At 42.7% G+C, this 26,331-nt stretch overlaps 1 protein-coding gene and 1 long non-coding RNA gene across 4 annotated transcripts; one reads left to right on the top strand and one right to left on the bottom strand.

The window, feature by feature from the left end:
* Nucleotides 1-251: 251 nt before the first annotated feature.
* Nucleotides 252-3,031, bottom strand: LOC147755406 (uncharacterized). The gene is made up of 3 exons (XR_015329333.1): nt 2,650-3,031; nt 989-1,081; nt 252-381 (listed from the first exon to the last, which is right to left on the bottom strand). It is a non-coding gene; the product is annotated as an uncharacterized LOC147755406 (long non-coding RNA).
* An 11,771-nt stretch (nt 3,032-14,802) lies between these two features.
* On the top strand, nt 14,803-25,942 carry LOC111251688 (uncharacterized). Of its 3 annotated transcripts, XM_022808520.2 has the most exons (4): nt 15,041-15,694; nt 22,637-22,966; nt 23,599-23,804; nt 24,090-25,942. In XM_022808520.2, the coding sequence occupies exons 2-4, from the start codon at nt 22,788-22,790 to the stop codon at nt 24,746-24,748; spliced, it is 1,044 nt and encodes a 347-aa protein (XP_022664255.1). In that variant the 5' UTR covers nt 15,041-15,694; nt 22,637-22,787; the 3' UTR covers nt 24,749-25,942. The 3 variants fall into 3 exon arrangements, with proteins under 3 accessions (XP_022664253.1, XP_022664255.1, XP_022664254.1); XM_022808518.2 differs by lacking the exons at nt 22,637-22,966; nt 23,599-23,804; nt 24,090-25,942 and adding an exon at nt 17,229-21,467 and having other exon boundaries at nt 14,803-15,694; XM_022808519.2 differs by lacking the exons at nt 15,041-15,694; nt 22,637-22,966; nt 23,599-23,804; nt 24,090-25,942 and adding exons at nt 15,702-16,411; nt 17,229-21,467.
* The last annotated feature ends 389 nt before the right edge of the window (nt 25,943-26,331 follow it).

Raw genomic sequence — 26,331 nt, 5'->3', positions numbered from 1 at the left:
TAATATATCTAAACTATTTGACTAAAAATGTCGTTTGAAATCAATTTTCATAAAAAAAAAATTGGGTGTAAAATAGTTTGAAGCATCTAGTAGAGAAGTTTGCATACTCAGGTAACAATGATGGGAAATCCATATTATGGTCAATATAGTGGGCCACTTATTGACTGCTGGGGAAATGTTGAACCTCTGTAAAGTAGCTAAGAGCAACCTAAAATGCCTACAAAAGTGTAGGCTTCTTCCACTGACTGACCTGTTGCATACTGATTAACACAACTCTGTACTTGGTAAAGCTGCTTCTCTAAAGTTCGTGTCTAACCTGAATCGCCCACGGGGTACGTCTTCTTCGAAAAGTCCTGGCGTGACTGTGCACAACATGACCACCTGCGACAACAGGGAGGACAGAAGTGATGTTATGCAATACCCAAAAAGGGGCAAACTGCCGACAGCAAAGGGTCGCACCTCGCCTTACCACACCTTATCGCAGGGTATCGCTCACAGTACGCTTCGCACAATATAGAACGACTTTACAACACACTGAATTCACTCGCGTGTTGGCCATAGGCAAAGCGCTACTGACCCCACTGATAGCCATCTGACGAACAGGGTTTATATAAATGATAACTTTTTGTAACATAGCAAGCATCGACCAGCAAAGTTGTCCAAGAAGCTTGAGTGTTTGCCTATCTTGGAAAAAATTGTTATTTGCTTTCAACAACTTAATTAAATGCCCGATAGATTTAGCCGCGGTTGATGCGCGCTTAGCGTGGTGGTTGAGTCCACCAATACAGGAACCGAACTTTGTGGTGTCATACCCTTGACTGATTCTTCGATACAAAAAGTCTATAAACTATAAAATTACAGTGAAGGCATATATTTCATTCGGTCACGTCGCGCGAAAGAACAACATAATTTCGCATAAATGATGTTTTCATTATTACAATCGTTACAATTCCGATGCAATGAAGACAAGGATTCGGACGTGACGTACCATACAGTGACTCATGAAGCGACTCGTTGAGCAATAGCTTCGCTCACACGGTGTCTGACTCATGTTTGGTGAACGTCGCCTACGAATATATGACTGAAACGCCACAGGAAATAGAACAGCGAATGTTAAAACGACGATGCATCTAGGATGGCCGCTGGCATCGTCGGCGCGGCTTCAGCAGCGTAGCTTTCAATTTCGCTGACAACGCTACAAGAAGTTGACCGGCAGTTTGATACATAAAATTGTTCTGTTCCCTAACGTAGCACGCTTTTTATTTTATTTCATTATAGATAATTATCCTCACTTGCTTAAGACACTTACAATAGATATGTTATATATGTTGTAAGTTGGAATTGAAAGTTAAACATTTTTGCGTATGATCAGCGTTGGATAATCCTGAAAAGACTGACAAAAACAACTTACTTCAAAAACAGCGGACGGAACCTCATCATTGAGGAGATTTGAGCAGGAAGAAAGCAGTTAAATATTAGAAGAGACATGTATGAAGAGTGTGTCTGGTTTCTCTAGTAGCAAAACCTAATCGAAACACCGGACCGTTGGAATGCGTATAAATATAACTTATTTAGTATCAGATGATCTTCCACAACTGGCCAATCTACACTGTCGGATTGCTAATGAACAGTAATCAAATTCGTTGGAAAGGCATACATAGAAAAAAAAAAACAGAGATTCTAGTCCTCGAATAGTTAAACAATAGCAGTCCATCAGGACAAAAAGCAATGCGGATGTTTATTCGTTGAAAAAAACCGTGACGGCTGTTTGCAAAACGTTCCTACACTACCAAACTACTTAAATACGTTACTACAATATCAATATCTGAAGATTTTTTTTTCTGCTCGGTTGCAAATAGTTGGAGCAGTCACGTTCAGGAGGCCTGAATGATTGCAACCTGAAATGTCATAAATTTGAGACTGTTCGTTAAGCCAAGAAAGGCGACTGATTGAATTGTCGCTGCCTGCCCTAATAATGCCATAGAAGTTGTGCGTCTGAGAATTCAGTCGGGACAAAACGAGCCTCAAAACTACTACAATTCAAGATGAAGACGGTATCGTAGCCAGCATTATGTAATATATGAAAAGCCAATGGGTAATTTTGGAAGTGTGGAACGTATTGAGATACGTGCCAAGCACATATGTGTGATAGGTGTAGGTCAACCTTACTTCTGAATCGTATCAAGCCAGCGTTTGGCGGCACAATGAGTTGATGTTTTTTGAGCAGGTCAGACGCTGACGCATCATGCAAGCGATACTTCAGGCTTAATGTATTCGCACGATACATTCTGACCTGCACGATGTACTAAACCTTAACCTCGTTCAAGAACTTCGGCTATTGGCTGCCCAGTATCATGCGCAATTGTGACTCTAACTGGTAAGATCCACGTGATTGATAGCCGTCTGCAACCACGCCATCACCAGGCGACAGAGTCAATCCACAAGTAACCTAAACGTTTTTTAGGTTTACATTTCGCTCAGCTTTTTCCGCAGGATACCCAATAGATTCAGAGGCATTATCGTATTCGGTGCAGTCGTGATTAAATTCACCCAAGTTGAATTAATTTTCTATGAATTGAGTCTTATCCAAACAATACAGAAAAATAAAGCTACAAACAACAAAACTTTACAGTAATATGTAGAACTTACCTTTTTTCTCTTGCTTCAACCCTGGCCAACCTAGACAACCCAAGTTCACGGTCCTAGTAGGCACTCGCGAAGGATGCAGCACGAATTGAGAGCAAGTTAGAAACATGGTCTGCATGTTATTGCTGAACCGATAATAAGCCCCGTATTGCCTGGAGAGCTTCAGTTGACGCACACAACACGAACTGCTTATAAGTAAACATCATCTTTTTTATATTCTAAATTCTATAGTTACTTTTGGTCTATAAGCTTCTTTTACTTTTAGAGGTCTTACGCTAATGTAAGGCGAAATTTTTACTTTACCAAGATAAAAAATCACGTTTAGAAATCCACCAGAGTTTCTAAATCCATTGGCAGCACTACTTCCTGATCACCGATCGGTAAAATATTCCTCTGAAAAATCGTCCAGGTAAAACAAAGTAACTATTATTTTTTAAATGTTTGCATGTTATAATTAAATAACACCTGCTTGTCAAGAGTATGCCTCGTTTTACACTTGATTGAATGCGTCAAGCTTGCGAAAGGCGAGGTTAGCAAAATCAACACGACTTGTTCATTTCTTATACCCTGACACAAACCCTTCAAATTGACTTCCAATTAAGAGATCACTTGCAGCTTTTATTTTTCTATCGGAATGTACGAGTAGATTCATAGAGACGCGTCCGTTTTGCCTGTTACTCTCGATTTGCTTCTATCCGATCCATTGAGGTACCGCGCTACTTTCTAACGCGGACAATTCATAAGCAGACTACGTAAGGACTCTGACTTTCCTGGCAAACAGACCTCATACGCACAGACACCGTGACCAAGAAGCCTTGCTTTAGTTTCGCCCCATGTTTATGCAGGCCGAGTACTCACAATAGCCGTTGGCCAGGTGACGTTGCAGAATTCGTACAGACTAATGGTTGACTAGCAGTTCATTGAGGATTGTTGTTATATATAGCCTCGTTAGTAGAAACTACCGCAATCATGACGTTTCGGTGTGTTACGTAATGTGATTTTCTTTAATTCGAAACGTTAGCGTTACCCGTACCCCTAATGCTCGCAATCCATAATGAAACTGAAAAATACCCCAAGTAGAATCCATTTTGCGTACATAAGGTGTCTGTTAGACGATTGGGGAAACATCTGAATGACATATCAATGGGGCAAAGCTTGATGATCAAAGCCGTCACCGACCGATCGTGAATAATGCGTCATTGAGCTTAAATATAATATTGACCGGGGCATGCGTCAGAAGCATCGTATAATGAGGCGCATTATTACCTCTTTCTGTTTTTTTTTTTTTACTAGAACTAATCTTAATCGTCTATTTTAAAAGACCCATTGCGATAAAAACGTCAAATATCGATTCTGCATTGTGACAGGGCTAGCGCTAATGAAGCGTTTTAAATGAGAGTGCTCATAAGGGAACACCTATTATATATATGCACGACCCAATAACACACAGTCGTAACTTCGATTCCTGTCTACATAAAATCAATATTTGAATTGCAAAAGAATCGACATAAAGTACATTGCGTTTCGTCCTATCGTAGATGTTCCAATTTATTGCCGCTATGATCAATACACTCTAATGCGGCTTCTTAATCTTCTGACATCGACCTTATGTCTGAAGTAACCTCATAGGAAAGTTGGCCTCGAATATAGGAAACGGACAGGGTATTCTTTTCGTCCAGCCCATCAAGATGTGCCCTTTTATCACGACGCTATCGTTCAGGTGCTCCGTTTAGCTGGAAAAAAGGACTAGCCACCTTTAGCAAGGTTATATCGGTAAAACACATTACAATAGATGTTCGCAAGTTGGCACTAGTTTTTGTCCAGCCAAAAAAAAAGGGTATAATTCAGTTACAATGTATACATTTTTTGCAACGCCTTACACACATGTACTTGATCGACCCGCATTGTTATATATACATACAAGAGAGATAAACAATTCTCTCAACAGACGACTTTGTTTCACGGGCTAAAAATGTTCTAACTTCATTTTGTGGCCTAGCACAGATGTGAATTGCAATATTATACCTTTATGACACTGTCCAATCTGAGCATACGTATGTTATCAGGACAATAATACAGCACGAGAAGCAGATCAATGATGTTATAAATGATTATAAAATGCAATATATATATATATATATATATTATAAAAAATGCAAGAGTAACGTATGACGTCCTACGGGTAACGCTCGTTTCGCTAGTCGTGCAATACGTCATATATTTCTGCGATATGTTCGTCGTATATGCACGGTCGGGAAGATCACAGTGTAGTGTTTCTCGAAGGCTGGCTGTTCCTCGTCTCTGATTCTTAGTACTTTTCTAAGCAATACAGCGGTTATCTTCACGAACAACTCGTGACTATGAGGTCGTTGTCTTAAAAGCGTTTGAGATCTTTTTTTAAACTTGTACGTCATTTCATTGGTGGGAGAATATTGACCGTCGTCTATTTACAGACGAGAATTAAAATGCATCTAATGGCTGCAAATAGGAATGATGAACCGATAGGTCGGTTTGAACCACTTTGTGCACAATTCAGCTGTGTCAAACTTTTATCCAAAGTCTATCCTGGGTTGTCATTAATAGAGGTTGAGCGCTCCGTGCAGTCTATTGCCGAACTATATAGACAGACAGGTTGCCTAGGGACCTATTTTGCGACAGAGAATTGCACATCTGTATCCTTTTTTCATTAGTGTCATAACGCTGCCTACGTCGGGCGAAAGACATTGGTCCTTCGACGATTGGTTCGTGATGTAGAAGTGAAGTTTTACTGATGTGTCTCCGGGATCAATCAAGGAATTGCGGTAACACTGTAGGTACTACGCTGAAAATTCACTTTATCTTCATTTAATCAATTTTCATTGATAAAGATAATAGCAAGAACGATAGTGAAAATTACCATTATAGATAGTATTCCAACGCAAATCGGACCTGATAAATGAAATATACGTAATTGACTATTGGATTTGTCTATAAAAATATAGAATCTGCCACTTTTGTCATTAACCGCTCGCTAATGGCGAGTCAGCGTCTGAGAAAAACTTCTATTTGCTTTTCGAGCTTCTGTTTGATTTTGTTGTTGATGGAGTGCTTATCGCTGGTTACCTACAATTGTAAGGAAAAATTTGTTGATCGACGACTTGATGGTACAGCTTGAACCGGTCAGGCTGTGCCTGAAGCTCATGAGACATTCGTATATTCTGTCAGGACGTACAATGTTTAGCCTGATCTCACAGAAGGTTCGTATTGTATAACTATCGAATGCAGTGCTAAACGGCTCATCACAGAAGTAATTCATCATTAGAAGCTATTGAAAACGGCCGACGTGGCTGATACGAATCCCTTTGAGCACGCTGCTATGGCAGCTATCAAAGAGTACGAGGCATACAGCTACGATGTTTCAAACACCTACGTTAGAAAATACGAAAAATCATAAAATATTTTTAAAATTTAAAATAAAATAATCATAACTACAGAACTAAAAAAATGACAAATAGCTGCAGGACGATTGTTATGCTGTTTTGTAAGCTTGTCGATAAGATAGATCCATCAAAAATTACCCCGACTACACTTTTTAATGGGAATAAATACTCGATGTCCATCAAGCCGATGATTCCAAGGGCTTTCTCACAAGCAGAGAGTAGTTACAGCTATGTGCGAGAAAAGGAAACTCAACACTATTATGGTATCTTTAGATGTTTCAGATTAAACATTGTGTTGATTTGCTTACTCAATACCTCGTTTAGAAAAAGTCAATAAAAACATTCGTATGTAATATCTTGCTTGCACGTTTTACGCAGTATTCATGCGTCTTTGGACGAGTCCTTCGTTTCCTTCATCCAAAGGCTTGACCTCGACGTCTGCATACATATGATATCCACGATTCATTGGCAATTCACTCCCGCTTGCCGTTTTCCCATGGTATTCTTTAGTAATGTCATTTACCGAAGGGCATTGATCATCCTCCAATTGCTGCAACTTTGTTTTAGCTCGACAGTGCTATCCTTTCGTGAACCCTCGAAGCTGTCACTGCTCTTAACGATAAGGATCCTGAAGCATGCGTTTATTCCTTTCAGTTTTACTTTCGGAGCAGTTCTTAGCACGCTTAAAAAACCACGTGAAGAACTGCAACCACATCAAAGCCTAGCAATGACCAGAAGGCTAAGAATTGTGTCATTTCTATATATTTAAACGCCGATATAAATTCGGTAGACTATATGTTGTTATTATACTTAAATTGCAAGAACTGCTAAAAAAAAGAGAACGATTCAATTTTGCCTAAAGCTTTTATATGTATAGCCCTGTGATGATTCCGCTCTTTGAATTCAACTAGGCTTGTTTCATATTCGCTTGCTTAGAACCCAACGATCTGCTGCAACGAAGCCCAATTTTGCGATGGCACGACCTCGTTGGACGTGATCGTACGTTATAATCCATGATATGCAAGCCCATAAACTAATTATTGCTATAATTATTACCTGAGACTTATTTGATTAAACACACTAATTAGTTGGGCAAAATGTGCCGCTTGAACGAAGAATAAATTTAATAAGAAGAACAGAAATCTAAAAGTCCTGATCTTTAGCAGAACGCCTAAAGCTCCTAAGCTAAACGACTAGTATGGGACTCTTACATAGCAACGTTCTAACTTACGACAATACTCCAACTGTGTCAACCAATTATGCCAGCTTCAGGAGAGTCGCAAGAACAGATTCTTTAGTTTAGTGTTCAAAATGGCTCTGAATGATTACTCGACAAGCGACCTGCCTAGTGCTGAATTGGGTTGCTGCCCAGACCGCACATTTATCCCTTAGAGCTTATCAAAAGAAAATTTATATACGGTATAACTTCATTTGTAACACAAAATTCACACGTTGAACATTGTCTATACATAGACTATGCTGATCCGACTACAGACAATGCTTTCCAACAATATCGCAGATGTACTGACGCCGCTAGCAAGCGAAATCCCAGTTCGCGGCACCCCACTTCTTGTAGGTAGGTATGGCTCCTGTTATATGTTGCCAGTTCTTTATAAGCTTGCTTTTTTCCTGACGACGGCCGCAAGAGAGGACGCTGTGTACAAGGGTGCCACAGGTATTTGTCGCGAGACGCGATTCATGGTGAACTTTACGAAAACGAAACCATCGAAAGCACCCACATGACAATGATCTTTTAGCTACTATGCTAAATGCACTTCACTGAACAAGCTGTAGTGCGTTATTAGGAATTACATGGAGCTCGATGGTGTTTCAGATTATGATGAGCGACTCACGACCGCCGGGCGACACGGTTCAGAAGTTCGCAATTACTACAATGAACTCATCTGTGGTCCACGAAAGAGTGATTCGTTAATTTCTCTCGACATCGTTCCTTGCAGAACTATCTATCCCTGCGGATGTGGTTCAAATCTCAAGACATTTTGCGACCATTCAGATGTAGTAAGCATTCTTCGTCGAAGCCGGGTCAGCTACCCCTACAAATAACAAATCCCAGTATCGTTCTACAACGCGAACACCAGCAGTTGGTCACGATAGTCTAATAAAGTAATAAATGCTTTTATATATCTAGAATAACATTAAACATGAATAATGATGTTCATATCGTCTACGGGTGTAGCTTCCATCAATTCTCCATATTGCGCACTTTTAGTTGCCGGAACCATACGTTATAGGATTGTTTTTTTCAACCAGTCAAGTATAGGCACCATTTTTCGGTAGCTACGCTTCTTCAATCTTACTACTAAGCAATACCACAATAAAACAGTGGTTCGATTTGAATTACTTTATTTCTGAGCGTTTACTCGAAGGGTGCAGTTGTTCAAATAGCAGGTGTGAATGAATCTCAAAACCCACTCATGTATAGCTCCGACTATATTCGGTGAGGGAACAATATGCCGTTCACCATCAGTAACTGGAAGGCTACCGGACAATCGCTTCGTAGCTACCCCCTATACCTGGCTTGCCTTTGAGTCATCTGAACGAAGCACCGAACGCAGGGGTCTGATAAGCAGAATCACCGATAGAAATGATCTCAGAAGAACGTCGGAGATGTAAGGCAAGATGCAGCATAACGAATTTGCAGATGTTTACCGGATCCTAATAAGATCTTTTAAGATAAAAATATAAGGCCAGAGTATTTGGGAAACGTTCCTAGTTAGCTCTGAATAAATTTGTACTATTTAACCACACATGTACATTTGGGTTTTTGGGATGTTACCAGTCTCAGTTGCAATCCTAAGCATTATTTTTTTTACAGTAACATGCACGCACGTCACGGCGCGGCGCGCACACATCAACAGCCAAAAATGAAGGTAGATAGTCTTCTCGGCCGTACCTGATACACTCTCAGACCTCAAGGATCATCAAGTATTTTGTTTCCCTTCAGATGCAACGTGGACGATTAATAAAACAATCAGCTGTGTGCTGATCGAGTCAGCGGGCTAGACAACGCCATAGTTTCGTCGGTGACAAATTCGAGTTCGAGATACCGCAACGTTACACACAGATCTGAGTCGCATATAGATGGGTTGTATAGGTATGAAAAGTAGAATATCTTAAATTGCAAATCTGCTTGCAGGCTGAGCTAAATGGCTGACAGGTTGAAATTTAGCCTTCGTCATACGTTTATTAAAGTTGTTTCAAATCATCAATAGTTTGTCTCGAATAAGTCAGAATCAGGGTGGTGCAACGAGCGCTATACTCGCTATCCTTAAGAACAATTTCGCTGGTTAGCTTTTCGGCCACTTGACAAAAAACGTCGGTGGATGGCTAGTTTATTCGACAGTACCCATATGACGACCTGCGTTAAACATAGCCATTGCAGGCGAAATAAATTTTCTGGCTAGGACGTAGATACACAGTTGACGTTTCAACACAGTTCCACGTATTGTGGAACAGATAGGTTTCTATCGTACCAGGGTTGAGAATAATGCAATGACACACGCGGAGATTTTACATTTTAAGATCTCCAACTTTAGAATACAAATAATCATGCGTCTAGCGGCCTACCTGTTTGTTGAGTGAGCCTTTTTGTTATTCATCGTTACATAAATCTTCTGCTGAAACCTATGAAAGAAACGCACGTTCTCAAACGTGGAGCCGAATTAACAGTAGATACCCTATTCGGGATTCATCAGTTTGAGCGCAGCTTGGTGAACCATATTCCCGCCGGGCATCACCACAAGGAACGCATGTAGGTATGAGCAAACATGTGCTATTGTGTGCATACTCTGGAGATCGATAGCAATTTCGGTGACAAGCTCGACAAGGTAGTCGATGTGCACGATCCGGAGTAACTACCGGACATTCTTAGCGACATCGTCGGCGGCGTTACGCGCGAGCACAGCGACTTGAATAACAGGCCAGGGCAACTACATTGCGAACGATGACGACATCGCGCCAGCCGTCGGCATAGAGCTGGAACGCCGTGAGGTCAACCTAATCGTTTATTCGATATCCGGCTAGGTAAACGAGCTTCAAGCATCACAAGCAGAAAAGCCTGTCGGATTTTAAACTGCGGACTTACCCATCGCGCGATGTCTGATTGAGGTCGTCCCTCCGCAAACCACCTCAGACTGTGTGGTCTACAACAGCGTGCGTAAACGATCATTGCATGAAACGGATTGTACAGATAGGCTACGTGCTGAAGGTAGTGGCACCCCTGTTTCGTTTTCGTTACGATGCAATAGCGTAGGCAATATAGAAAATTATCAAATGAACGCTGATACAGTAAGGAATTACTGAAGAAAGCCACTGTTTGTTTGTCCTGTGATATCGTAGCCGTTACATTCGATAGTTTGAGAATTTACAGTTTGCGCGACTACTCGACTGCCAGCCACGGCAGCTCATGTCGTTTTGCGTATAGTCATCCGCGAATAAAGTTACTTCCGATAAGTGAGAGGTTAAGAAGCATAGACAGGGACATACAATATACAAAGGGGAATGTAAACGATCTATAGTAAGGGCTTTCAATAAAGCAGACTTAGCTGAATGTAATATTTTCCTTTATATATGCATAGGTAACGTTTGGTACTGCTTGGTTATGTTTAATCTAACTTTTAAAGGGCATTAACGAACACGGAGCCCCGTTCGCTAAGTTATCCTGTAGCCAGAAGGGATTTTGCAAACTGTGAGTGCTCATGTAGGGATGAATCAAAAAACAATTCGGCGTTTGCTAAGACAGATTGTAGCCGCATAAATCTCAGAATGACTGTAATAGGGATACATTGGATACGAACCGTTCCGATCCTCTACAAAGCGACAAATCATTTTACCACAGCGAAGTTCGATGTTCAGATCGGAAGCTAACTGACGGAAATTTCAGTGAGAAGATGTACATATAACGTGTATTGCTCAAAGACATTGACAATAGTTGTCTATTGAACCTTGATCATTTTCGCAGGTTGAAATTTTTGACCTAGTCCATCTGCGTGTACATATTCAATTCTTATTAATATTAATCGTATAGGTATGATATATCGCTGCTGTATCATGTCAGTCTTCTTATGTTCCATTTCCTAACAACGCTCACTTAGTATATCCATTTATATCGGTTAGGTCCGAAGCATCCTAATAGCATTAAACGGAATGAAACTTATGTTTCATCCTGAATTTATTGCTATAATAATACATTTAAATATCTGCAAAATACATAACCATTTAGGTCCATTGTAGCGGTTATTTGCTTTGAATCTCCTAGGCTCGGAGTCTTGCTGCTTTTGATTAATCAAGTTATTTCCTTTATCTATATATATATATATATATATATATATATATCGACGTATTGCCCCCGGTTTGTTAGATGGTCATAAATCGTAGGAAGGCCAAATCAAGTCTTCTTTATGACGATATATTGGTTCATCAATCGCGTAGGTTATGTGTGTATTATACACTGTTGTAGCAACAACGATATTTTAGATAAGTTTCCAAAGAAATTCCTATTGCACTGTTTCTTTTTCATAAATATTAATAACATGAAAGTTTGCTGAGAAGGAAAAAGCGAGGGATTTATTAGAAACTAGAAGGAGAAACGTTCGAAGGTGCTTTCCGAATTTCGAATGAAATGTTGTACTTTTTTGTAGCAGAGTTCATGCAGTTTGGATGGACTCCTACTACTCACGGAAAAGACAGGTTATTTGAAAGAAAACATAGGCACATTAAAACAGGAATAGAAACCTCGATACATTGTATTGACTACGAAACAGCCTTAGCTTTTATTTACTTTAACTTAGTTTTGTCCACATACTTACTACGTTGCCCCCCTACCCTCCCATCCATAGTTCGAAGCCTCAAACAACTCGTTCCAAGTTACTCCTATTATGATTATACTACTCGCTGCCGTGTTATCTCGCCAACCGAAAAACAGTTGGACGTTGTCTCACTGTCAATAATGATCACAATGCTATGGGAGCGTTTGAACATTTCTCTTGGCAGCAGAAACATTTTCGCCGCATGGCCCAAATCTGCAGGTTTCTATATCGAAAAAAACAACGAAATTTAGTCCAACTCATCGTATGTGCAAAAAGGGAGCCAAGTGCAGATGTCCAATTCGATCCGCCTTACCGCTTATTCAATATTGGTCCGGTCATCTTTCAGAGGAGGAGTTCGAGTAGCTTTTTTATTCATCAGCTAACCATCGGTCTCCTTTTTTCTAACAGGAATCTTTCCAGGCTGAGCAAAAAATTCTCCTTTGCAAAATAGCGAGCCGATGATGTCAGCGCCCTCTGGGAATTATTCCATAAAGCAGATGGAACCAATGGAGAAAGCGCCAACATTTGAAGTTCGTCATCGCTTTGATGGACTGGTGACTTTTAGCAATGCAAAACACGTCTCAGTCAGCTTCTAAATTGAAAATAAAAGCCCCGCCTGACTTTTCAAAGCTACTCATTCGTAGAAAAACAAACAAATTTAATTATCGAAACAGTCCTTTGCCTTGCGAAGCCGTAACAAATGCCGGCCTCTGGACTACTGCGGTATGGTACGAACATTAAGGCTTAATGAAATGAAACCGTAAATCAACAGAAGTACCACGAGCTAGCTATAGCCAAATGGAAGTATTGAAACAAACGTTTAGAGGTAATCTGACATAAATCTAAATTCAACTATCCAGACTTTTTTTGTTTAATGTAGTTGTTTGAGTTCTTCTAAAAGATGTTGATCGTGTATTAATACATTAGCTTAGTTTCCACGACCTCCTACAGAACAGATTTGTTTCTATCCTTCAACCGAATGATATATGCCGTCTCGCCAGCAGGCGGCGAGGTGGGTCTTGCAGCCGTATTTTGAGTTGTTGATCCATCTTGGACGTAAGGCCACGAAAACGATTGTCCAGTAAAGAAAAAAATGGAAATCCGTCAGCATAGGGTTCGATGAATCTCTCAGAAGGCAGCTTTGATGATGTTTGCCCCATATGGCCATGAGTTCTCATAAAGTAAGATAACTGAATCTCGTCTGCCGAGTCCTTTCTGTTAAATAGCCTGGTTGACTCGATGCACTAAACCTATTAACAGTCTGGTTAGTAGGAAGCAACTCCCTAAAAAAATCAAACCCCTAAAATCCCACCAAACGTAAATCGTAATCTCTTTTAGATGAAGATTCGGTCAAACTCTCGGTTATATCGGTTAATGCGGGCGAAATATCGAATACTATGTTAAGCCGTAATACCTTTTGGATTCAGAGAGTTCATAAGGTACCAAGGTTCGAAATTTCTGTGTAAACCTGAGGAACTTAAAGTAATTTGTGATGGTCTTGTGGTTGCAATCCATCTTTTCGATCCATTCTTGAGTTGTTTATCGGCAGACTTCCTTCAGATGGTCGTTATTAAACTCATACAGCTGGCCAAAGTGGCGGGAAATCTCCTAACTTCCGGATACCGTTCTTAAACTTGGCACGTCGTACATGAACAGTACATTTAGCGATACCACCCTAACTATAGACAAAGCAAATATATCAAGTTGTTTTGGCAGCGTCTAACTTCGACGAAAATCATAATCTGGAGCGTATTAAAGATACATTTTTCCAGTTGAAACATCTGTGTGATAATAACACAGTGTTTTCAAGTTCACACTGCACTCAGAATAAGGTAAGGATGTAAAACGAGCACTTCTAAACGATATATCAGTAACAACGACTAGAAGATAGCATTTGAGAAATAAGGGCACCTATCACCCAATCGAGTATTTAAAAACATCTAGAAGGATCCTATTATATCGTTACATACTACCAACGTTTATCCTAATATAAGTCGATAGCGTTGCATGATATTGTATTTGCAGTAGAGGTTATACAAAAAGGATCTTTAGGTTCTGATATAATAACTTCTCAGTAGAACTATGTGCAGTGGTATCGGAATTTGATAAACTTACAAGTAATAGAGGAAAGGACCGGGTAGTATACTGCTCCAATAGTTGTTATATAATATAATTCCCGGAGATTTTAAGTTAGACATTTTGCAAGCTAACTTGGCATAAGTACTAAGTGAAAGGCACACCTCAATTCTACCAATTGCCCGAGACGGATCAAGTTTTAACAGGCTAGACTACAGACCTACTACTCTACCGGATAATCGAAAATGCGGGCGAGTATTAGGCGAAATCAGAATCTGTTCGAATTCGACAGTGTCTTTTTCTAGGCAGACTTTTACTGATTTATTGATTTTTAAAGCGAGAATTAGCAAGGCTGTTTAATAACGATGTACACGTATTTCGTCTTGGCACCCCACATTAGCTGCAACTGTTGCTACGATCGCCGTTCCAAATTTGCGCGTTCCACTTGCCTTTCTACTTTCATCCGCGTTTCCTTCTGCTATTAGGACCCCGTATTTCCTGTTTCAGTACCGACCCTATTCGTTAATTGCTGATTTTACAGGTTAGTATTAGATGATGGCTAGCCCATGTGCATGATATCGTTAGCGCTCTCTTCACTGGGTTCACAGCAGCACCAACACGCTACGCACTGTACTATTGCATCGCCCTCCCTGTTCCGCATCTTTAGGATCCTCATCCAAAGAGGCTCGATGCTGCGCCATTGGCAACGTTCATCTTACGCCTGCGTTACCCTGCTGGCCCATTTGGTTTCATGAGCCGCATATACTCCACTCTTCTGTGATATTCAGTGTCTATCCGGCGGCGGCGTCGAGACTGCTGCCCGCCTGAACCCAAAGCCATCGTAGGCGAGCTATTCATTGTCGATTCTTTTTTTTTTCGCGCGCCGCAGAAAGGCAAAACTCGATAGAGGCGAGGGAGAGAGAGAAAGGTGTTCAGTGTTTTTGCGCGCATAGAGTATCCGTTTCATTCTGCGCAGTTGGTGGTTCTGCCTGCTTGTTGGCGGTGCCTGTCTGCTGTGATCTGTGTCTGTGGTGGCAGCAGGGTCATATAGCGGCCGCTGAAGCAACGGTATGGGACCAGGACTCTCCCTCGCGCCCCGATCCAACTCCTTTCGTCATTCAAAGCGGTTGCCATTAGCGTCGCTCCCGTCGTCCTGTGTTGACTACCTCACGCTACAATCGCGTTCATAGAAGAGGCAGAAAGAAGTGTCCGTGTGTATGTATGCCTGGGAGAAGGATATCTGCAGCCGCGCAGTGGCAACATCTCCGGAGCGCTGTTGCAGTTTGCAGTCCACCAATCTCAGGGGTGGTGGGGAAGAGACAAGACTAATGACATACGGGACACAGGCCCACAGCAGTAGTAGTTCTATTTTCTGCTACGACTCGCTCGTTACGGCTAGCACCAGTGTTACAGCTGGCCCGTTGACTTAGGTTTTATACGTCATAGTCGACGTTGTCGGGACTCTGCGCGTTAGTGCGAGGCCCGCGCGTCGGGATGACGCCGCCGCGACGACGACGGATTTCTTCCCGTGACGTGGAAGGCTAAGCCCACCATCGCTGTAGCTTGGAACAGCATAATCGGACGCTGAAGGAAAAGAAGAAAGCTGAAACGCAATAAAACAACGTGCAACGGAAAAGACGCTGACGGTGGAAGTAGCCGTAGGAGATCGGAACAGGACTGCGCTTGGCCTTTTCCACTACTACTTGTACCACAGGAATACAGCAGGTGAGTGTTTACAGAAACGTTGCTTGGTAGTTTTGGTGCGACCTAATACAATACGGTGTTTCGACAGTGAAACTAGCGTGTCGTGAACGATGTGTGAGAAGCTTAAAACACACACTGTATAATCGAATGCAGGTTTTGGCTTTTTACGGATAGCGCGAAACAAAGTGATGCAAGTCACCACCCCCTTCCCTCATTAGTCTGGGATCTAAGTGAAGTGAGGCGTCAGGTATACACACCAGTGTAAGGCAGCTACCAACTAATTACAGTTGCAATGTTCTGCTAGAGGATAATGGAAAAATGTAGCCTGCTACCCATCCGTCAGTACGACGGACCCCAACATGATCTAGATCGTAGCCGCGATAAACAGGACACAGCAGAAAAAGGCAGCCTTGTGATCACTTCGTTAACGTACCTACGCGCCGGTATTTATTGGTGTACATCGTTTTCGAACCCATCAACGGTCACACGCGCGTACGCGACCCGTGAGTGTGGACATCTGACGTGTATCTGAATATCGGCAGTGACATAAAGCGCTTGCTAGGACTAAAGTGTCCGTAACGACACAGATTGACCGCATACAGTGTGTTACAATTGGCGATGTCGAAGCTTTGGGTCTTCGTTTTTACTCGGCCTCTATAATAAAATAGTGCAGACAGTTATGCCATTAACAATTAACGTACTTTTGCCTATGCACATAGCCGTCAAAGATTCAATCAGGTATGACTACTGATAACAAGCAACCGTCGGAGCTACTAGGCGTAGGAATAGGCTACAATATCAATGATATCTCGGTAATTTTTTGACATAGCGACTTAACGTAGTTTTTAACGCCCACACGCCCATAGCCATCATTGGTCTTAGTCTACCAGTGCAGCTGGCTAGACGCGTTGCCAATAGAGTGCATAGTCTTAGCATTGGTAGTATATAGGAAGAAATATGATAATGTGATGTACCACTTCAGGATGTGAGCGTAATAGACGATACTCGTTCTTTACAGATATGTGTGCATATATCATAGGTATCAAATCCGTAGGTATATCTGGAACGATAGAGTGGATATGACTGCCAATCGCCAGCCAGCTGAATGAAGCCACTTTAACACAACCACTGCTTCTGTTACCTGTCGTTACCAACCGTCGGAGGTTGGCGTGAACATCGTAAAAAAAAGCGGTTTTTTTTTTACCTTGATACTGTCACCGCAGTAAGCCTTTTCGTTCAACTTATTTACGCTCTTACTACGTTGCCCGGCAGTGGGACGTGTTTGATCCCTGTTTTTCCCTTTGAAGTTGGGACACAGAGATCGAATCATCGAATTGGATCATTTTTGTCCCACATGAGTCTATCAGGCTAAGAAAAACAATGATTTTTTTCTGCATTTAACTTTCTCCTCAGTCAATTACTACGATTTCATTCTCCCTCTACCTGTCACTTGCCCGTTTAGTCTTTTCTCATGTTCTCCCTGGTTTAGTTGTTTCGCAATCTCCACGCAATTGAACTACAATGTTCTTTGTTGTTGTTCTTCTTCTTCTTGCAGGCGTGTATGCATTGTGTGTGGCATAGCAGGCAAGGCTGGCAGATATATTCACCCATCTAAGCACCCACTCCCCTTAGGCGAGCCCCAGCCCCAGTTGTGATTAGAGCACTCGGTCACCGGGACTGGAATAGTCATCAGTCCGGACATCAGTTTGGCTTTGAAACTCCCGAAACAGTTCTGAACAGCTAAACAGTTCGTCAAACAAAAACTACCTAACTATCACGGGACTTTGTCAACCTCAGAAACAGCGAATCGCTGCCTGGTTCGCGTGACTACCAAATGCGGGGTTTTCATACTGATACGTATACTAAGCTTGCCTAATAATAGCTAGCTTGGAAGCTGCGGCTACTTAATTCTCAATTCACAAGCGCAGCGTAACACTCAGCGCCTCACGGTTTTCCAGAAACTAATTTTTGCAATGGATGTGCAGGCGCTGCGACGATCACAATGGCGTGCCTTCTGGGATAAACAAGGCAAGAGCGTCACGCGATGCGCTTTCATCATTTTCTACGTCAGCTTAGTTGTGGCCAGCTATACTGTTCTACAGGCGACGCCGTACATAGCTTTCGGCGTGTCCCTGTATATGATTGCGTCGGGGGTGTTGTTCGGCATCTTTGTGTTTGCCTGTACCGGGTCAAATACACGCCTGTGCGAATGCTGTCGCTTTGGATGTTCACTGCTATTGGCGTTAGCGTTAACTTTCTTCATCCTAGTTTCCGGTGGGGTGGCTGCCGATGCTGCCGCCGCAAGCCATACCCCGTTGCTTCCAAGACCGAGTCTCGTGCTCGATTCGGTCATCGTCGCATCAATTGGCTTCTTTGTCGTCATCGTCATCCTACTTCCGGTGTTGGCACCGGTCAAGGTCCAGACGCGAGACGCCGACCGCATGACCATCCAAATGACAGCGGTGTACGCACAGTTCGCGTCGCGGTCCGACCGCGGCAGTAATGGTTCAGCAGTAAATCCCACATTATTAATTGGAAACGGAACAGGCCCGCCCGGGACGGAGACTCTCCTGCTCTATTCTCGCGTTCGGGGTCAGCCTCCCACATACGAGGAGAGCCAGCTACGTAACAGCCAGAGAGACCAGCCCGGCGCTTTGACTCGCAGGAGCAGCGCTTCATCAAACAACTCCAGAGGAAAGCAACTGGCCAAGACCGTGTTCGTCTTCCCTGGAGGATCGCTCGACAGGTCACGCGCTCCGTCCATACCAAACTGTCCGCCTCCGCCCTACGAAGAACAGGAAATGTCCAGTGCTCTCGTCGTTCAAAAACAGATACAGAATGGTACGGCAACTACGACCGTTTGGTCTTCTGAGAGCGGGTTAGGTGCACAAGGTATTAGCATCGAGGGTTTGTTTCCACCATCGTACGAAGAAGCAACCGAGTGGGAAAGACCACCCTCTACAAGACGAAGGCCGGAATTATTTGGTGGAAATCAACCTGGTACGTCTGGGTACAACACGACTCCTCGAGTGAGCTATTATTGCTCGGACCGTTATTATGTCCACCAGCGACCCACTGCTCCGCAGCCAAGTCAAAATTCACCGTCAACTACGAACGAATGGCGTACTAGGGCACGATCAATTTTAGACAGTTGTAGTGATACAGACGATTCGAGAAACGGAACCCTTCAACGCCCTCAGCCCAAGGGCGTCTCGTCATCGGCAGACTACCTTGCGCAGCAACAGGCCCAGCCGCCCCAACAGAACCAGGCGTTTCCTGTCACAGGGAACTACCCCTTATACGGCACCCTACCGCTTCAGCACAATCACAATATGCACCGCCAACAGCAGCCGATACATACATTTGCTGCCTCGCAGGTCTTCTCTAATCAAATCGCCCTGCCTGTGGACCACAGCAGCCGTTCGGTAACGCTTCGGCCCGCTGACTGGGGCCGATACAATCGGATCAGATCATTCCTTGACGGCAGCGATACGTCGACCGAGGAGTGCACGTCGGACATACCCGCGGTGCATGCGCCTAACTACGCCAACTATCGCACATATCATGGCGGACGTCGCTATCAAAATCACTGGCGGCGGCAGTACGCCATGGACGAGTATCACGGGGTCGTGTACGGCACGACGGGACGAGCAATGTGCCAACAGACGCGAACTGCGTTCTACTATCCGCACACTGGCTCACTGCAAAGGCCTAGTGTCACTGTAAACCATCCGATCAATACAACTGGTCTACCAAATGCGGCGCCACAGCATCCGCGTCCCCATGCCGCGGCGGGTTGTCCCCAACGCAGCTCTTCTGCCGCGTCGACGTGCGGCTGTCCCGAATTGTCCGTCGGCTCAATGGCAGGCATGTACTACCAGGCGGGGCCGGCGATTCCGTCCAATACTACCATCGCGAACAGCCTTGCCAGCGTCAATGGGATTCCGCCACATTTGGCTCCAGCCACCTGACACCCGGCAGAGTCAACGGAAGTTCGTATTCACATGTAGAGTCACGTGACAGATACGTCCACGCATTGGGGATTCACAAACCCCCCAAAAAAGAGCATACAAAGGATCGCATCAATGGGGCGCACCATACGCAAAATAACTATTCTCAACGAGAATGTACTATGGTAGAATGGTTTGTGCTGGCTTACGAGTTTGAATAATAGTCATACCGCCCCAATTTGTCATCGATCGTTGTCAGCGATTCTGCGACGGTTCTTATCTAACGGTAGTTGCAGTGATGGTTCGACGTGCTAAAAGCAAACTAAAGACATGGCCAGACGCTAAAATGACCAGCGGAAAAGTGTGAATCATTCGAACGCGCTTGACTTGCCTCGCAGTCTTGCCGCACCCTGCGAGCCCTATTCGTATTAGCCCAAATGGCCAGCACCGTTAGACCAGGCAGAACCTACCTTAAACCTTGAGATAGTAATGCAGTGATGTTGATTCATAACATGTACTGCCCACACATTACGACAAGCCGCACATGGTAATGAACGCTTCACCTTGTAAGAAAAAAAACTCAAACCTGTAACTAAACTAGACAGAGAAGAATTGAAAGTTCGCGAAACATCAGCAGAGAGACACTGAATGAAAGTGAGAGACTGCGTGAGTTTAGAAAGGAAGATAGTAACACCTTCACTGAAATATGCATGTAGGGACCTGATCATGAGGCTAATATGACAAAATAAATTGACGCAGCTTAAAGAAAGCTTCCAACGTCGAAGCAAATTTTACTGATGTGATCAGATGTGATTGAATCAGACTGGCGCGCATCCAAAAAGAACGTGAAAGAAGCACGAGTGAGAAAACGAGTACTTTAATGACTACACGAGGCGCGCCGAGTTCTTCCGTTTCAGTAAATAGACAGATAATGAATGTATGGCGTATGTAGAAACTAACGTCGTCGAAGCTAGTAATAGCAGCAGCAGCAGCAGCAGCAAGAGGACTGGGTGTAAATGCTATTTTCAGAAACTAGCGGAAGCTGCTATCGCTTACTCCCTGAAACGACCAGCAAAAAAGTCAAGTGAAACTCAAAAACCGATACCGAATTAGCTGAATCTGTATTAGATGATTTAGGAAGGATCGACAACGTTATTTTTAAGTAAATCACCGTCATCCTGCTCTGTAAACTAATCTGACAATGTTCGCGACGCTCGTTGATTCGTCGACATATGTCGCTGGACCGAGAAACCAATACCAATACGATTCGGGTTCATTAGGCGATCGATGCAGCTTTATCAGCATACGATCTGTTGAGAGACAAAAAGGCCAATAGCACCTGCACAGGGTTTAAACGTCTAATAGAATATGGTGGACATTGTTGTTACTTGTGTGCTATATATATATATAGGTAAATGTGTGTACATCGGAGAGCTCAATGAAAATAATTCTGATGTGCGTATGTCTCCCAATAACTGCGTGTGCCTAAGCGTGCAATACAGAAACCCCGTAGCCAACGTAGCACGTCGATACTGCTTCCCATATAAAGCGTCATCCTGACACAAAACTTACATTGTTGGCAACAGAGCGCTCACAATCAACGTAGCCGAATGACAGAATAAACTCGGTCACGCTCTAGCGGTAATAGGTGACGGAGCGTTTTAGGCTCGTCCAACTATACAAAACGATACCAAACAACGTCACCCTGTACATTTGTAATAGCGACAACAGCACTAGTGATTTTGTACGCCTGGAAACAAGACGATTACGTAACTGATGAAAATCGTATGAAAACAATACTGAGTGATGAATAAACGAATTTATAAAGTCAAAACGTCGGTAAACATTGCGTTGTTCTTTGTTGACGACAATCGATTGGTACGTATGTAATCGGTCTCTTCATCTTCGATATTGTTAAATGATTGGCGCAAAAGTGATCCATTTAAAGAGATTTCTTCATGTATCCTTTTCTTACCGAGAGATAGTAAAACGAGTAGAATTTCTTATTACTAGTATTATCATTAACATGGGTTGATAACCGATAAACGATGAATGAAAGGTGCGACGGATTTACTGCATAATCTTTAATGGAAATTCACATAGAAATAGGACAACTTGTAGAGACATTACGTTACCTGTCCGCAAGCGATTTACAAGCGCTTCGAGGGGAGAAAAAGCTCGCGGACTCTTTTAGTAGTAGTACTGGCGTACAGGAGCTTCATATAGAAAGGCACGTATCCTGGGCATTTTGCAAAGCTTCGAGCAAATCGAGCGAAAACTTCAGCTCGATTTCCTGTCAGTTGATTCGACGGCCACCACAGATAATAATATAAGTACGTACAACCCTGTCGGAAATCGCAAAACGACCTTTTGATATAACCTCTAAACGACTTGCAAAATAGCAAGAATAGGGTACTTCTCCCTGTTGTGTAAGCTGTCATTGATGCCAGAACGCAAAACTCTTAGAAAACGGTTTTTGGATCCAGACTAAATAGAAATATTATTTTTTTCGCACGAAAACAGTCTCATGCCGCTACGTTTTCACTTGAATGCAGGAAGTTAAATGCAACCGGTAATTTAAATCCAGTCCGTCTCAAAGTGGAGCCCGACCCAGCAAGCGCCGGTCCTACAACCGAATATGTACAATTATCTATATCATGCTGAACCTTAATTTTGCAATAATAAATAAATTACTGTATATATGAAAACGGATTTTTTTTTATCAAGTTGTCTGCTTTTGAAGAATTTCTTATTAGATGAAATTACTATATATTCCATGCGGTCTAAAAAAGAGTTGTTTTATGTGATGGCTTGGGAGTCCATGAGAAGTTTTTTCCTTCTAATTCTGTTATGTCATCTAACATACATGTAGTCAACATATATAGACACCATATTTGTGTGTCGAAAGTTCATTTTATTGTGTTATTATGTGTCAAAAAATAGGAAAAATAATATGCAAAAGTTTACTAAAAAAAAGTTAACGATTAATAAATAATTCGTTATAATACTTCAGGCAATTGGCTGAACGTGCACAGAGTTTGGCCATCTGGCTTCTGCAATAACGCTAAACAGGCAACTGCCGTAACGAATCAAACCGGTGAGCCCCAGTATCGACTTAAGTGTGAAGTGACGCTACCTCAACTCACATAGATTGCAGATACACAATGACAACGGATGATTCCAACGAAAACTCACCCGGCCTAGGAACAGGCCGAAGTTTCGTTTTAATTGAGCCGTCCGAATACAATCTCATTTTGCTAGTACTGCGACGTCTATTTCTATGCCTACTCCTTCTATTTCTCATGGGACTCGGTGCGCTCGCCATGTGGATGGACACTGACAGGTAAGCAGGCGCAGCTATCGCCGTATCTGACCAATCGGGAAATCTATTAGTCGTAGAAAACTACTACGTTATGTTCATCAGAATACGCGACGCTGTCGAACTATACGTAGGAAGACGTAGCTTTTATCTACTAGGGGTTGATGTGTGAACGGGAATGTTGTTTTTATGCATGATTTTGCAAGGAACAGGCCAGTTTAATAATTAACTTTCTACCGTTAAATAGACGGCAATAGTTTTTCTGTTGCCATGGCTAGGATCGTACAATTGCCACTGAACAGGGGTGATGATGGGAGCAGCCTAAGTTAACGCTAGACTAAGCGGAGCGCGTGCTTCTCCATACGCCAAAAGTAGTATGTGTTTTGTTAATCTTCTTTTGTTCGTCATCTGACGACATATTGAAGTTCGCATGTTAAAACGTTACCACATCGACACCGAAACGTCATTAAAAGCCATTATGATAGCAGCAACTTTTGTCCGTTTTATTCCGTCATTTTGAGTAGGCGTAGTGCCAGTAGGTTCACTGTTAAAGACGATGTGCTAAATGAATCTCTTCCATTAGAGTAATTACTATTAAATATTTTTCAAGACATATATACATGTATAAACGCGTAATGCGTTTCACCATTTTTCAGGCGCTACTCTGGCTTTTTTTTAGCGTTGATCGCGTTTAGCGGAACGCTGGCCGTCGTACGAAAGGGGACGCACCTTCACGACGGCGAGGGAATATTGGCTGATGATGAGGACGCCGTTATGCACACATCGTCACACTACACTTCGTCTTGTCCTTATCCACCATACCCCACATCTCCCCAGGGAACACCAAAGCACTCCAATTCAGGTTCGTCTTGACTGCCCCGATGCCAGCACTTAATAAGAGCTTAACTGACTAGTTAACTATACTATACATTGCGCCGAAAACTATCGTTGTAGGCGTGCATACAGGTGCAGCATAAATCCAACTAGACTACATTTTAGTGTATCCTTTTTAGAAAGAATTTTGCCGTTGAATATTAGCATCAAATGAAAGTTAGTTCGTCACCAAATAACTACCTATATACTATACAAGCGACTTACTAACTAACGCCTAAAATGCTTGATGTTTTCTCTGTTTTTTTTTCTGCAGAATACAGATATCAGCACGACCACCAGCGGGGACCACCGCCCCAATTTTCCGAGGAAGATCCAGACGCGTCGGACGGTCACCACAGCCACGGCCGTAGTCATCATGCCGGCGTACACAGTGGCGCGCGTACCCATCACGGACCGAACTGCTCTGGAGGAGTGGGCGTAGCTGGCTGGTTACCGCCTCCACCACCACCTCCTTACCATATGGCCTGTCCCGAGCCCCCGCCGGCTTATTTCGATATTGTGCCCAACCTCATGGACCAGCAGAATAGCGCCTCTCTATCAAGCGACGGTGGTCAGCACCGACATCAGCACCACCATTATGTCGATGTAGATGCCCTCTTCCAGGAAGACGCGTCAGCGGCTCTGGGAGCTACCATACACCCATTGCCACAGCAGACAGTAGCAGCAGCAGCGGCAATTCAGTCAGTCGGAAGTCACCATCACACGACGGCGGGACTTGACAGCGACAGCAACCAGAACAATTGTAGTTATACTCTTAGCAACCATCTGCAATTGCATAGAGGTGATCAGGGTCAGCAGCATCAACAATTTCGTGGCGCTGTTGCTGCTGCTTTGAGAAGCAGCGAGTTGCTCATTCAGGCCGAAACAGGACCCTCAACCAGCGGCACAGCGCCGTCAGCGAGAGCCTGCTGAGGCTAACATATATGATATATTATTGCACAGTATAGCATTATTACGAACAGTAAATAACCTTGTGTTATTTGAACAGTACACATATATCTGCTAAATGTCGTCCCCTACAAAAAACAGACGATCGGCTAGTCTACATGCCTTAGCCATGGACGAAGCGAGTAATTGTGCCGTCATAGACATCCTGTTCGTTGCTATTTCGAGCGGGTTGAATGCATGAACAAAGCGTCAGAACTTCAACCTGGCAAAGAGAAAAAAATAACTGGGGCACGTGTTGTTGAAATGCGGGCAGCCTTGGAACGGTAGACGCAATTAATATCATAATAAAGACAACCCTGGACCAAGATAACGCGCTTAACAATAGCAATAATTAATAAATGTTATAAACCAATTCAAAAATATGGACGAAAAAATAACCGATGAAAAAAAATGAAACCGTAGATTTACGCTAATAATTACCTGATACCTATATTAAAATCTATAAGATGTTATATAGCTTGGTTGACTTCTTGGTTTCTATTTATATGCGGGACATATAAGCATAGTTGAACATAGAAGTTCATATACCCTGTCCTAAAAGTACATCTATTTTGGTAATGCAACAACAACAACGCCACATATGCTGTATGCAAAACAGCAAAATTTGAAAAATCGAACAATATATGGAAACTGCTCGTATATAAATGGTTGTCAACGGATACGCATATAGATAGGCAGAAAGACAATATTCTCAATAGATTTGTGAGAAACCTTGCTTGCGTGGGCAAAAGCACGGAAACAGAAATAAGAGCAAAAATATAATTATTGCCAAAAAATGAAGAACGATGGATAACCATTACCAAACATCCGGTTGATTTGGTAGATAGGCTTAGCCTTCTTTAAGCATTGTTAATTCTAGATTGAAGTTGACTATAATACGTAACAAAGAATGGGTGGCAACACACTTCTTCACAGGGACACGGCCGATTGTCGAAAACAATAGTCATGCTTTTGATCATAAACAAAATCTATTCACCGCAGACAAAACAATAATGCAGTCACCCGACGACCAATGCTTCTGCAAGCATTCATTAGGACTTTGCTCTGTTTGGTTCAATGCACATCCGGCCGTTGTCCAAAACAACTGAGAAAAATGTATTTTTAACGTGATCCCTTGTGATGATAGATGATAAATATAAACGTTTAGAGCGAACCGAATGAGGGACTTTTATTTTATATATATATATATGTATGTAGACATAGCGCTCAACGGTAGTACCTCTGCGGTTTTAATTGATACGAAATAAGGTAGGTCTTTAGCCTATGCTTAGATTACATAACTGCCATTATTACCATGTGTTTTTACTTTTCAGAATTATTTCCAAATTGGTAAAACTATCGAGCTTATCTGTGATGAGTATATGCACAGCGGCATCCCGGTGCCCGAAATGGAGTGAAAAATTATTGTTAATTAGCTCGTCCAAAAGCAGACGCCCGATCAGCTTCTACAACTGGCCTTCAAGCCTAAGGAAACTCTTGACCGGATTTAAGCCATGGCTAAATCTTGCACGCTTCAACTGCAAATTCTATAGTTATTATGAAAGAAC

Source organism: Varroa destructor, unplaced genomic scaffold (assembly GCF_002443255.2).
Source record: "Varroa destructor unplaced genomic scaffold, Vdes_3.0 BEIS01000005.1, whole genome shotgun sequence".
Classification (NCBI taxonomy): domain Eukaryota; kingdom Metazoa; phylum Arthropoda; class Arachnida; order Mesostigmata; family Varroidae; genus Varroa; species Varroa destructor.
The sequence above is the reverse complement of the archived record's forward strand: the minus strand, read 5'-3'. Positions and strand labels throughout refer to the sequence as shown.